General features: G+C 36.8%; 1 protein-coding gene across 3 annotated transcripts; it reads right to left on the reverse strand.

Annotated features, from left to right (window-relative positions):
• Nucleotides 1-227: 227 nt before the first annotated feature.
• LOC121969622 lies at nucleotides 228-13298 on the reverse strand. 3 transcript variants are annotated; one of them, XM_042519818.1, is made up of 14 exons: nucleotides 12802-13297; nucleotides 12536-12706; nucleotides 11884-12419; nucleotides 4735-4937; nucleotides 4418-4615; nucleotides 4216-4287; nucleotides 3821-3916; nucleotides 3149-3228; nucleotides 2943-3018; nucleotides 2449-2659; nucleotides 2089-2285; nucleotides 1680-1779; nucleotides 1273-1362; nucleotides 228-1137 (listed from the first exon to the last, which is right to left on the reverse strand). In XM_042519818.1, the coding sequence occupies exons 3-14, from the start codon at nucleotides 12407-12409 to the stop codon at nucleotides 404-406; spliced, it is 2583 nt and encodes an 860-aa protein (XP_042375752.1). In that variant the 5' UTR covers nucleotides 12410-12419; nucleotides 12536-12706; nucleotides 12802-13297; the 3' UTR covers nucleotides 228-403. The 3 variants fall into 3 exon arrangements, with proteins under 3 accessions (XP_042375752.1, XP_042375751.1, XP_042375753.1); XM_042519817.1 differs by having other exon boundaries at nucleotides 11884-12429; XM_042519819.1 differs by lacking the exon at nucleotides 12536-12706 and having other exon boundaries at nucleotides 11884-12429; nucleotides 12802-13298.
• Between the last annotated feature and the right edge of the window lie 1600 nt (nucleotides 13299-14898).

Consider the following 14898-nt stretch of genomic DNA (forward strand, 5'->3'; position numbering starts at 1 on the left):
ATTTTGCACCTATTGAAAATTAATCCGAAGATTTATTAGAACAAACATCCATATATGTACTAACGCCAATCCATGTAGATTTGTTTTTCCTACCATTGATCCAATTAAGCATCCCACATCAAAAGCCATCGCAGGTGATCATACATGAGCTAATAAACTATCGCCAACAACGAAGATAAAACTTATTCCCGAACAAACAGGCACCTACATCAGTGACCAAATTGTCGTCAACAAAAAAAAAAAACTTTTTATTTTATATTTTTTGGCGAAACAATTGTCCACAGTCACCTCAGGACCCAAACATAAGCTGTTAGGAAGTGGCTTTTAAGGCACAAATAACACAGATTTGCATGAGCTGGTGCGGCTCTGCTAAGCTTTATTTAGCTAAAACAGAGGTTGAATCTCAAGTTACAATGTCGAAATAGACACTATACGTCTCATCTTTCAGGCTCAGCAAAGGCTCCAACACGAAGTTCCTCCTAACTCCCTTTGCCATGAAGCTAATCGGATTGTATTCCCTCAACCCTGTGATCGGAGTGAAGCTTGCCGCCTGCCTGAACAACTTGTCTGGCTCTGAATCAGACACACATGCCAACCGAACTGTGCTTCCGGCCGTGTTACTGATTCTGGGAGACAAAAAGCACCCTTGCTGATTGCTGGACTCCAAGGACACTCTATCTTGTTTCCCATCCAATGCTTGGACGATATTGAATACACTCTCTGGGCTAGTTGTTGTTGAAAGTGCAAGGTCATTGTTAGGGCCTTGATGTACCACTACCATCCCTGGAAGATCAAATGGTTCTAGCATCACCGAGCTCTGGTCAGTCTTCTTGCAGGGTATGACATCGCAGCCTTTTGGAGATCTGAATGTTGCATGTATGGCAGAGTTGGTTCCTTCAGCAGGCCACTCCTCCATTGTCAAGGAACCATTGGAGTTCGAGAAGACGAAGGCCTTGCCGTTGGACTCCTGCACAAGGGATACAAGTTGTGAATTATACGAAGCTGGAATCGCAGTTATCCAATCCGAGATGGAGCTAGAATTTCCGGTCTTTATGTTCCAGTCACCGGTTGTCAGGCCTGCAAGAAGGTATGGACCAAAAAGAATTGCCTGCAGGGAAGCATACTCGGGCCGGTCATCTGCCAGGGTTATAAACCAAGTGTTAAATCAAATGACTTAAGGATTCAATTGCTTTGATTCTGGTTTTAGCATTAAGTTGCAAGGAAGGATTAAAGAAGAAATTATTGAAGGAAATGATCTAACACACTTCCGACCTTTGATGGATTCCGTCCTTAATATGAGAGGCAACACAAGGGTCAAATTGTCATTTGAAGTCCAATTCCTTGTGACAGACAGGAATTTTTCTGAGAAAATACACTAATATTAGCTTCAACACCAAAAATACTTAATTTTTCTAGGACCTTACAATAGGTAGAACAAAAAGTTGGCATAGATGTATGTTTAGAATGTGACAACTGCAAGGAGACGAGCAAAGAGGAGTGATAACAATGCCTTGGAAAAATATTCATTAACCATCTAACCAGACCAATAAATCGAATTGCATCATATAGAAGCATGACTGATGGCTTTAATGCCATAGAGATGGTTGGTGATTGGCACAAATTCATAACCAAACAGAAATATTGACGAAAGTCTGACAAATAAATGGAATGCATCATACCAGGAGTTAGCTTTAGATTTTCATCATTTAGAAGCACTTTTGCACCAGATAAGGATGTCCAAGATGGTATCCTCAAGTTCAACGTTGAAGTCAGACTTGACTGCATATGTGACACAAAACAATTATTGATGGATGGCTTTATGATGCACTCCGAGCACAAACATGAAGAGGAGGATTTTCATTCTTTTCTGATAGTAGTGGGTCCTATTTAGACAATATTGATATTATCAATTTACTTAAGTAATTTTCAACGTTAACATACATCAAATTAGTTGGTATATTACAAACTAATTTAGATGATGGATAACTGCCAAGAATGGGAGTGCCATGTGAGAGAACTCTGCAATTATCAAAATTTTGAATAGTTAAAATCATTCATGAAACAGATAAAAGGTTGCTCTCACAGTACCTCGTTAGCCAAGGTTGTAATTGAGACCTGCAGATAAGGATCAAAGGAGTATACTCGTTTTGTCTTCTGGCTCAGTTGAATTCCAGCAGCTCTCCAACTAAAAGAACTAGATATGTACTGTATAATATAAAGGCTTGGTATAGTTCCTTTACCCTCAAAATAAATAGAATCTCCAAGTTTTGAAAATGATTCAATTCCTGCATAAAGAAAAACATCAAAAGTCATCATCTTATGATCTTCAAGACAATTTTAAATCAAAGAGTAGTCTGCCTGCAGTAAACTTTTGAAAATAAGATAATCAGTTGTTGCAAAGTAAAAGAATAAAAAATGCTGCATAGATTGAGATAGAATGTTCACTACCAGTTCCATAACAACACCAAAATGAATCAAACTTTGTGCCCCAACCATGATAACTCATTGCCTTTGATTTTCCAGGGCCTTGAGGAAGCATGTAAATCATCACCCCTGGATCTGTTCCTCTTTGAATACTTAACACACCATTCGTCAGTGCTCTCTCATAATAATCAGCATATGCCATCTCCTTTGTCCATCGAAATAAGTTGCGAGATACCTGTAAGAGATGCACCCGATAAACTCTTAAAGAGAACCTAAAAGGAAATAATAAGGCTTACTCCATACAGCTCGAGTCAAAGAAAAGAAGATAAAACTAAAATATTTTGTTAAATGATATTATGAAGAATGAGCATTAATCATCCAAATGTATGTTTTCAGAACTATATCTTTTCTCAGCGCCAAATTTGAGAAAGAACTCCCAGTGTTTGTGATTGAACTATGAACTATAAAATCAGAAATCTGAACAACTTTGACACCAAGAAAAGAAAGGTTTGCTTCACCTTAAGCATGTTATAAGTAGTGCAAGATTCTTCATTTTCTGTGCCTAGCCTGTCTGCAAGACGCTTTGGGTTACACCTAGATATTTAAATGAAAGCAATCCATCAATCAATATCCATAGAATATCATGAGATTCACCATTCAGAGTTAAACAAAAACAAGCTTTGTAACTTATGCCAGAAACTGAACTTGTTGCTAAATTTAATACCAGAATTCACTGACCGAAGTTCCTCCTGTTGCATAACTGTGGGAAGAATTCACAATATCCATAAAGAACGCACTGATATCCTGAAAGAGGAAGTCGCTATTGTAATTGAGAAAAGGAGTTTTATATGGCAGCAACCAGTTTGCAACCTAGGAGAACTTGATGATCATGTATCTTTGTGTAGAGAATATAAAACCTAAATTCTGGATCTATTTGTATTAGAAAAAGCCAACTACCAATTCAAATGTTAACATTCAGAATTGAAGCAGGACCTTAACTAATGATGACTTATTTTGTTGATGAGTTCACTACTTAGTTGTTGGTGTTGAAGCAGGACCTTAACTAATAGTTCTTGATTTATCTCTAGAGACCTTTATCTCTATTTTTTTTAATGTTTGAGCAATTTGATTTCTAACTCATGTCCAACAGTTATGTTGATATGCCATTTCATACTCCTAAACCCATCAATTAGCAATATAAAGGGGACAGAAGCAATAAACAATAAAACATATACAAAGCTACATACTGTCCCTTCAGACCAGGCCCGTTGAAAAGTGAGCACCGCTGATCCAACTAGTAGGTTGATAATGTTGACAAGAAATTACAAAAATAACCATTCTAATAATCTAAGCAACTAGTTAATTGCATGTTTAGACTTGAAAAACCTAAATTTACCTTGTAAAGCGAATCACCTGTAATCTCATATCGCATTTGTGCTCCTATTACAATTGGAATATGTGTATTTGAATGAAAATCAGAAATGCTGTCAGCCTGCAAACAGAATAATGCAATATTTCAGGAACGGCATTGCAAATTACTAGGGTGATGACTGGTGAAGACTTCCTGTAGAGAACAATGGACTTAACAACAACAAAGTAAACCACTAATTGCACTCCACAAAAACAGATTTTGAAGGTTATGTATCTCTTGTCACAAGACACCACGGTGGGTGCAAAATATCCCAATAGAACTTTATTTTTTCCATCCTAAATGGGTTACATTCAATCATCAGAAAAGCAGATGCACAATCTAATTGAAAAAGGTGAAAGACTTTGATGCAGAATGATTACCTGCACTGCAAGCAGACCGAGAAAGCATGGTTTGTCAAATAGATGGGCTAATACCAAATGCTTTGGATCTTTCTACATTCATTCCAAATAAGAAATTTTGATTTAGTAGTGACACCAAATATTCAGAGACATTAGATATCCATAAACCAACATTATTGCAAACAATTTAGAAGCTAGATAAACAGCTAAAATGACAGGTTACCGTAACACTGTAGAGTCTATACAGGACGTCATTCATCCCACCAGTTTCTTCATTAAGTGAAACCCAATGTCTTTCTATGCTATACTTGACGATAACATTCTTGACACGGTTCCCAAAGTAATCAGCCATCCTCACGACCATCTGCAATGCTTTGACATTACCAGCTAATATGTATTGGTCTAGAAGACCAGCCATGATCTGCATTTAAATCAACATATCATCTAAAAGTCCAAAACACAAGAAAGACAAACCAATATGCAATTCTTCTTGAAGAAACTTTCTTGCATTAATCATGTGAGAAAGACTCATTAGATTACCTTATGAATGGTATAATAAGGAGCCCAAACACTCATGATAGCTTCAAAACGGTCAAAAAATTCAGAAGGAAAAGCAGAAAGATATCCTGTGCCTATCTTTTTCTGGCAATCATAAAGTGCATCAACAACTAATGACATTCTCTGATAAAGAGTCTGATTATGGGTACTAGCCCACATCTGAGCTGATGCACTCATGTAATGACCTGCAATGTTCTACAGTTAGGATATGTCACAAGAACATTAAAAAAAATATCCAAATATTAAGAATTAAAATAAAAGAAGGAAATTCCAAGAGATACTTGGTTGACTCCATGTATATGTAAATATAACTAGCATTTAACTTGATCGAGTAATATCCTTTCTCACCCCTCCTTGTTGATAAAATTTAATATATAAATGTGGATGTTAACTTGGTCACGGAGTTAGTGAGTTCCATGATTTAGGGCCAGTAGATGTTAATGTTTGTATTATGGAGTTAGTGATTAGTGGATAAGAAGTTGGGTTAATGTTTGTATTATAGAGTTATCGATTAGTGGATGAGGAGTTAGTAATTAGTGGATGGGTTATAATTGAGGAGTTAATGGGATAGTGATTAAATTGTTTTAAGTCATGTATTAACCTATAAATAGGTTGTTTGTTCATCAAGTAAAGTTAGCGAGAAAATTTTATTTCCCTCGCCTTCTCTATATCCTAATTGTAATTATCTCCAAAGATGAATATACAAAAATAATTTCATTCACTTTCTTTTACCATTAAAATTTTCATGGTATCAACACATTGAAAGATCCTGAAAATTGCACATTACTGCAACAATGGGAGAAGAAAGTTTAAAGAGCAATGAATCAGATCCTCTAATCTTGTATCATTCTAATCATCCTGATTTGGCGCTGATATCTAAATGACTCAACGGAAATAATTATGGACAATGTAGCCATGGCAAGAACAAAATTGGCTTTATTAATAAGACAATCGAGCCACCATCAACCACCAACGATAAGTTTCCAATATGGGAGCGTTGCAATCATATGGTACTTTTATGGATCTTTAATTCTGCTGATTCTACATTGCGGGTAGTATTATCTATACAAAATCTACTGCCAAAGTATGGAGTAATCTATATGATAGGTTATTGCAAGGGAACACACTTGAATTTTTGAAATCTGACATGCAATTGCAGAACTTCAACAAAGATATCAATCCATGTCAATCTATAACAGTATGATGAAGGTGCTTTGGAGAAACTTGCTTCTTATCATGACCCAATCACTTGCACTAGTGGGGATCTCAAAGGACTTGCTGAAACAGAAGAAGACGAGTTATGCAATTCCTCATGGGATTTAATGATTCATTTTCTATGATCCGTGATTCTATACTCATGATGAATCCCTTACCAAACACTGAAAAAGTTCATGCCCTCGTCTTACAACACGAAAGATAGATTGAGGTAGATGTGAATCAAGATACCATGGACTTCATGTTATCAATTCAATTGAGTTAAAAATGTCAAAGAAGTCAATTGGTAACTCAAATAGATCAACCAACAAAAAGTCCTTCAAATGCACTCATTGTGAAATGGATGGACATAATATTGATAGTTGCTTCTTTATTCATGAATTTCCTCATGGACATAGATATCATGGAAAGGATGTCAAACCACAGGTAAGAAGCTCATGAATTCTTCAATTATTTTCAATGTGAAAACAGAAGAGCCCAAACAATTAACAACAAAGGAGTATGATCAGATCATGTCTCTTCTTCAAATGGAAACTGGTAATCAAAATCTCTTAACTCTGTAGGCATAAATTCGATTTTTACAAATAACACGTGGATGTTAAATAGCGGTGCCACCAATCACAAAAAAATCCACCTATTGAAATTTACCTGTCTCAAAACATACTACTGTACAACTACCAAACGGAGGTCAGGCTAAAATTAATTCTTGATGATATGCTCCATATTTTGAATTTTAAATTGAATTTGTTTTCCATTAGCAAACTTACACAAGCCTTAGGTGGTAATGTGATATTTTACCATTTTTGTGTGGTGCAAGATTTAACTATGAAGAAGACGATTGATTATTGGATAAATAAAGTAATAGTTTGTACTATCTCATTAGGAATCCAAAACCAAGTGTCCAATGTTATTCATTGTATATCCAACCTTTGACATTAGCGTTTCGGACATCCTTCCATTAGCAATGGTAAAAACTACCTCAAAAATTTATTTTGATTCAAAAAATGTTTGTGATATTAAGATAATCTTGTTTACTTTTTCCACTAGCAACGGTAAAATTATTGTCATGTGACACTCGTTTACGGGAACAACCTCTTGCAATGCAAGATAAGACTACGTACAATAGGCTCAATGTGGTTTGACCCTTCCCTAGAACTTTGCATTGGTGGGAGCTTCATGTACTAGGTTTCCCTTTTACCTTTTTCCACTAGCAATATTTATACTCATAAACCTTTTGAATTAATACATTCAGATATTAGATTCGTGCACCGACCTGATCTTTTACCTTTTTCCACTAGCAATATTTATACTCATAAACCTTTTGAATTAATACATTGTGATATTCGTGGACTTCATAAAGTTTATTCTTATTCTGGTGCTCGTTATTTCTTAACCATTGTTGATGATTATTCTCGTTGTACTTAGACTCACCTTATGCAACACAAATATGAAACTCAATCCATAATTAAAAATTTCTTTGTTTGGGTAAACACACAATATGATTGCTCAATTAAAACCATACGGTCTATAATGGACATGAATTTCTTTCATTGCAAAATTTTTTCAATGATAATGGCACCATCTTTCATCGATCTTGCATTTTTACTCCTTGACAAAATGGGGTAGTTGAACACAAACATTGTCATCTTTTAAATGTAGCATGAGTCATTAGATTCTAAGTAATGATTCCCTTAAAATTTTGGGGGATAATTTGATGTTCGAGTGCATTGTTGCATCTTCTTTGGGTATTCATCGGGTCAAAAGGAAATATCTTCTATATGATTTGATTGAAAGAAAAATGATCACTTCTCGAGATGTTATATTCTATTTTTTCCATACTCAACCATATCCAATGATGATGAAATTAGTATCCTAACTTAGCAAAACCTATTGACATTAATATAGATACATCATTAGACTCTTCATCTGGCTTTGCAAATTCTCAAATCTAGACTCAACTAATTGATCAATTAGTCTTCACTATCAGTTTGATCCTCCAATAGAGTTAAAGACCATTCTCCGAATATTTGCCCGATAAAGTTGCATACCAACTCACCTTAGAGATTACTAGATTAACCATATTACAAATGCGTCTCTTCCGGTAAATCAAGCACTCACCATCCCACATCAAGGTATGTGTCATATTCTAACCTTTCTCATGCTCATTATACTTTTGTCCATAATATTTCTAAATTGGTCAAATCAAAGACATATGAGTAACATATAGACTTGCAAGGACCCTAAATGGATTGAAGCTATGATGGTTGAGATTGATGCATTAGAAGCAAACAAGCTTGGTCTCTTATTCCCATTTCTTCTAACCATCTCCATATTAGATGTAAATGAGGGTTCAAGATCAAGTATAATTCTAATGGAGCTATTGAACAATATAAAGCTCATCTAATTGCTAAAGGTTTTACACAACAAAAGGATATTGACTACTGATGCGGTCATGATGAGGGGTCCTACCCTGTTGCCACAGTGGAGGTCAAAGTCAAGACGATCAACGTGCATAGTGAATCGGCCGGTTGGGTGAATCATGATCCGACCGGGGAAAGGGCCCCGACCCATCGTCGACCTCGACATGGGGAGCATTCAAACACCTAATGCTCAAGGGAGAACGATGTGCAGAAACCGAGCCGAGCAGCTACCCTGCTCGGCTAGACAGCGAGGAATGGCATCGACAGAGTTCGACTTCGGCCGAGCGGCTCCTCTGCTCGGCCTGATAACAGAATCGACATCAGCCGAGCACGCGGATAGTGGACTTCCGGCCGAGCGACTATCCCGCTCGGCCCAGCAACAGAGCACGCGGACAGTGGACTTCCGGCCGAGCGGCTTTCCTGCTTGGCCCAACAACAGACAACACTTGGACAGTGGACTTCCGTCCGAGCGGCTATCCCGCTCGGCCCGACAGTAGACAACATGTGGATAGTAGAATTCCAATCGAGCAGCTATCCCGCTCGGTCAAACAACAGATACAACAGACTATCTTTTGATATCCTTTTAGAAGCTAGTGCTGCTGACAGGCGGCATGGTCAGACAGAGGATCGTACGACGAAAGCTTCCACTGTCACTTCAGAGATATGCTCGGCCCGTTAAGGTACTGTGTCATGGACACTTTACTGACACGTCTTTTCAGGGAAAGTTTTGAGATGTGTGCTTGCCTTGGGAAGCGTGCACGTGCACTACCAAAGCCCTATATAAAGGGGGTCCAAGCATCGGCGGAGGTAGGCATTACATGCGATATTTACTGTTGCGCTACAATTCTCGTTGCTCTTCTTCTTGCTTCTTCTTCTTCTTCCTTCGCCAGAGATTGACTTGAGCGTTGGAGGGTCATCGTCGGGACCCCTTCCCTGGCTCGGCACTGACGCTGCTTGTGTTGTAGGTCGGAGCGAAGTCCACCGGAGGTCAACAGGAGCGCCACATCCCCAGCATCCATCTCATTAACTGTCGGACAGGATCAACTATGATGAAACATTTACTCTAGTCGCAAAACTTGTCAATCTCTTATATATTCTTGCTATTGCTTCTATTCATGGTTGGGGACTTCATCAAATGGGTGTTCAAAATGCATTCTTACATGGAGACCTTACAAAAGAAGTCTACATGCATCCTTCACTCGGTTTTCATCGATAAGGGAGTCACTTGTGTATCGACTCCACAAGTCTATATATGAATTAAAACAAGCTTCACAGTCATGGTTTCATAAACTTCTCTCCACCATCAACAAGTTTGGTTTTCTACAGATTATTCAATTTTTATAAAAGTGTGTGGAGATTCTTTTATGGTCATCTTATTATATGTTGATGATATTATTATTACAGGAAATTATCAAAAGCCTATCGATAACTTGAAAAGTTTTCTTGCTAGCTGCTTAAAAAAAAAGGCAGTCCGGTGCACGAAGCTCCCACCATGCGGGGTCCCGAGGAAGGATCTATTGTACACAGCTTTACCCTGCTTTAGAGGTTATTTCTAGGATTCGAATCTGTGATTTTAGTCACAAAACAACAACTTTACTACAGCCTTTCTAGTTGCTTCAAGCTAAAATATCTTTGATAAATAAACTATTTTCTTGGAATTATTATCAATCAATGCAAGTATACCTTTGATATTCTTCAAGAAATAGGATTACTTGGTGCTAAACCGGCTAAGTTTCCCATGGAACAATCTTTGAAATTGAAACTCACTTCTTTTGATGGTGACTTACTCAAAGATCCAACACATTATCAATGTCTAGTAGGAAAATTAATTTACTTCACCATCACAGGGCCGAGAATCTCATTTTCAATCAACACTCTAAGTCAATTAATGCAAGAGACTAGACGACCTCATCTTGATGCTACTCATCGCTTACTCAGATACTTAAAGGGTTCACCTGGACAAGGTCTACTTTTCCCTTTTGAAAATAAATGGTTTAAAGTCAATAGGATTTTGTGATGCAAAATGGGCCAGCGATATTACTACACTACAATATGTGATTGGCTATTGTGTTTTTCTTGGAAAGACTCTCATTTTTGGAAAAGCAAGAAGCAAACTACTATGTCAAGGTCATCAGCCGAAGTAAAATATAGATCGGCCTCATTCACTTGTTAGATAATTGGGCAGACACATGTGTTACGAGATTTGTATGTTGATCATCCTCAACCAGTGACTTTATTGTGATAATCAGGCAGCCATACATATATGATTATCAATCGTGTCTTTCATAAGAGAACAAAACATTTAAATTGATTGTTATATTGTTAGAGAAAGAATTAACAAAGGAAAAATTAAAACAGTCAACATATCATAAGCAAATTGGATTGGAGACATATTCACCAAAGCGTTAGATGAAGCAACATTTCATCAACTTGTTGGCAAGCTGAGAATTTTTTATATTCACGCTCCAACTTTAGGCGAGTATTAAAGGAAAGATTTTATTATAATAATTTATTATTATTATTATTATTTTTTATTTCTTCAGTGATCTAAATTTATATAAAAACAATTTCATTTATTAGAGATTGAGAGAGTCATTTAGGATAGAATTTTTCTTTTCTATATTTAGAATAGATTTTAATTATTGTACTTATGTATATATATTTGTAATCATCTCCAAACATGAATATATAGAAAAAATTTCATCCACTTTCTTTTACTATTAAATTTTCCACAAAGTGACAGTAATCTACCAAGACATTGCTCCTTCTTCATAGCCACCTTTTTCTTGTAACAAAAGATCAACGGAAATATCTTCATGGAAAAAGTTCAGAAAAAAATATAGACTAGAAAAAGCAGATAAGAAGATCAAATTGTCTTCAATTTGAAAGGGAAAAGAAGATATATATTGGGACAAATCCAAGCTAATCTTTCACCTTGACTTCTTAATCTAGTGAAAAAAACAATTAGAAATAAATTGTAAAATTATAACAAAGACTTAGCAGATATAGAGGTATTAACAAAATATACTTTGAGGACCATGTATGAAAATATTAAAGGAACAGAAGAAAAGAATAAGTGGAATAAAAACAAAATGTTTTCCTAACTTTTGTATGAAGATGAATTCATATATCATTTGCACTTGGGATAAAGTGTGATAATTCCTATGACAAATGAAGAGAAACAAGTTGAATTTCCATGAGGAAATTTAAGAGTATACCCTATGTGCAAATAAGGAAATACCAAGGAAAAAAAGACAAGAAGTCGTAGTTTTTTCATAAATAACAATCTCTGTTTTTCCTTCATATGCTCCAATCTGAAGAGAAGAGAATGTATGGTAATGTTGATCCAGAAGTAATATATGGATTTTTTTTGCAAGCAGCAAGGAATAAGTTAATGAGAAAACAAGTTCATAGTACCAATAAATAAAACAAGACAGCAAAATTCACAACAGTAGTAATGGAAAAAATGGTGAACTTATTAACTCCAAACACGTACCCACGAAATGCCCTCTAAGCTCTACATTTGGAGCTTCCCATCCTCCATAAGGTTGGCCAGGAGTTGACATATTAGCTTGCTTCCTGAAGCTCCAAACTAGCCGATCAACATCAAGAAGCAACAAGTACTCCAGATTAGTCAGTTGTGCTCGTCCAAACATGGTATTCTGGTCAAGGCGGACGTCATGGAGAGATACTTCACTAAGGAAATTTGCTCCTTTCTGATGCACATGAAACCTGCCAAAGCCTTTCATGCTCCGATACAACATCAGCCAGTTAAACTCCTCAATGGGGGTATCCTTGTTCAATAGCTTTCTTGGTAGCAAATCCATCCATGCTGACTCGTCAGTAGGATTTAAGTGATAGTAAGAGAGCATCTCTGCTTTCCATGTTTCATTGGTAGACGTTGCAAGCTGAGCACGAATTGTGTGAGAAGATAATTGTGTAGGAATATTGGTGCATTCCTTTCCGTGGGTGAAGACCGAGGACATCAAAAGAAAGAAACCAAAGATAGAAAGCAAGCCCATAATTTTTCTTCTGAATCAATCTGATGAACAAAGCGGATCAAATTGATGAAGATAAGAATCACATGACAATTGAATTGAACTGGAAAAGAAAGAAACCGAGGTAACTAAGTAGCAAGTCTAACTTACACAACTCCTTCCTTTTTGTTAAACACTCCTCCTCAACAAGTGCCAACGGAGCAAGTGCAGCTGAGTGATATAAAATATCATGCTCAACAAGTCACTTCACCTTGCGGTGGTTTTATAGGACAAACAGGTCAAGGAAGAAGTGTGAATTATTCAAGTAGACGCACAGTAATACTGAGAGAAAGGGAGACTATTAATACTATTTTTGTTGAAAGATAAATGAAGAAGATAAAAAAACAAATCTAGAATCCTTTTGAATGAAAAGAGACCTGGTTCCAATTATGGAGGAGAAAGTGAAGTACGAGGGCAAAGAAGGATAAAGCTCCAAACTTTGGCCGATACGCAGAATTCCAAGCAAGGAAACTGATGCTGAGAGCGGCAATGTGGATATTTATGTCCACCAAAGAGGAAATAGAGAGGCGAACAAGAACTGGTCCCGTGAGCAAATTGAACATAGGACCTAACCTCTTCCCCTCCCTTCCCTTTTCTTTCTGGTTGCCGGAATTGTTAGGCGGCGGCGGCGAAAAGAAGAAGAATCGCAATCAGAGGAAGGATCACGGGATGGTCATCGTGTCACGAAGCCGATCAGCTGAGCAGGGATCAGTATACGCGCTCGATCGCCTCGTATTCCTCATCCACCGCACATGTCGATGCCGTCTACCTGTGACCGCGGTAAATGTTTCCACCGCAGGCCCTTTCGGCCTCTACTCGAGTAAACAAAAAGGATGCCGATCGATCGTGAAAGAAGACGACGGATTTTATCGCTCGCCTCTTCGTCCATCCATTCGTGATCCGATTTAGGGGGTTAAAAATAACGGTAAATCTAAACGAATGGTTAGAATGGCCAGCTAGAAAATGAAGAATTTAATTAATAAATGTCATCTTCGAAATATAGTTAATCATTAATATAGAAATATATTTTTAAAATATTAAATATAAAAATAGATGGAAAAGAATATAATTATTTGACTGATATTATTTAGACATTCTTAATAATAACCTTAAAAATTAGAGAAAAGTCTATTCTAAGAGGCCCAGATTCTAATCAATTGAATCTGTTTGCACTGGATGAGTAGGCATCGTGATAGGCACTGCATTGCGTCCGAAAGGGACAGGATGAACGGCAGTAGCAGAGCTACGGCAGTAAAATAAATTAAAGGATAGCGACACACCACGCACTCGTTTGTTTGAACGTCTCTGTCGACCGACCCCGTGTTAGCATTTTAGGCGAAAACAACTCGGATAAAAAAGGCCGTCGAGGCAATGGATTGTCCCCCCGTCCCGTGAACTCCAGCCGTGCCAAGGAATCGACTGAGCACTTTGACTGCACACATATAACATGAGGACGAGAAAAAAGAAAATAATAATAATAATAATAATAATAATAATAATAATAATAATATAAGATATGAATTCATGCTAAATTAGATGGATCTCAAACCCGCATAATATATATATATATATTTTTTTGTTTTCTAAAGTATGTTTCAGGATTATCTTTCCGGCAGAAAATTAATTTAAAATTGATTCAATTGGGAAGCACTTTACCGTTACACTTTCATTCTTATTTTATTTTATTTTATTTTATTTTATGGAAGATGTCACATTCCTAGCTTAATAGTGTTCCAACTGATTAACACTCTTAATGAATGATAATGGATAGGATCTCTTGATATGCTCCATCTATCGTCTCATAGGACTGGCTGCAAATGAGCTGAGTTAAATTGAGATTTAGGGTATTTAAGTTTATTTGATAAGGTAATCGAGCCCAGTCTAAAATGAATCAAGCTTTTAAAATAATTATTTAAGCTTTGCTTAGTTTACTTTTTACGAGTTTGAGCTTGTTTGAAACTTGATTTGAGCTCAGTTCGTTTAGATATTATCTAACTCTCAATTTAAAAAATGTGGAACCGTCACATCAGCGACCCTCCTAGAGCCGGTCCCACGGATATGGAGGGAGGTAAATGCAGGTACACAGGTGGAAAGTGCATGGCGGAGACGTTAACCCCAGGCAGTGACACCCCGAGGATCGACCCCTGGACCTTTCAGTCACAGAACCATGCACTCCCCATCTGTGCTACGCCCTGGGGACATCGAACTCTCAATTCAAGCTTGGTTTTAGCTTGGTTTGCTTAGATGTTATCGAGCTCTCAATTGAAATTTATTTGATTATTTGAATTTTTAGTTGTTGATTGATTATTGAGCTTGATAATTTAAATTTATTTGCTTATTTTATTTTATTTTATTTTATTATTTATTTAGGATATTGATAAGAGTTTTATTAATGAATATAGTTCGTGAACATTGTTCATGAATGTTGTCTATGAACATCGTTCATAAACATTGTTTACAAACGTTAACAAACT

This window comes from Zingiber officinale, chromosome 4A, assembly GCF_018446385.1.
Source record: "Zingiber officinale cultivar Zhangliang chromosome 4A, Zo_v1.1, whole genome shotgun sequence".
NCBI classification, from domain to species: domain Eukaryota; kingdom Viridiplantae; phylum Streptophyta; class Magnoliopsida; order Zingiberales; family Zingiberaceae; genus Zingiber; species Zingiber officinale.

Excerpts from the sequence above, each read along its gene's own strand:
- LOC121969622 (XM_042519819.1), bottom strand. The coding sequence starts at position 12,409 with ATGGGCTTGCTTTCTATCTTTGGTTTCTTTCTTTTGATGTCCTCGGTC. Across the intron at positions 2,660-2,942 it reads CTACTTATAACATGCTTAAG|GTATCTCGCAACTTATTTCG; the intron begins GTGAAGCAAACC and ends CATCTCTTACAG. Across the intron at positions 1,363-1,679 it reads AAATCTAAAGCTAACTCCTG|AAAAATTCCTGTCTGTCACA; the intron begins GTATGATGCATT and ends GTATTTTCTCAG.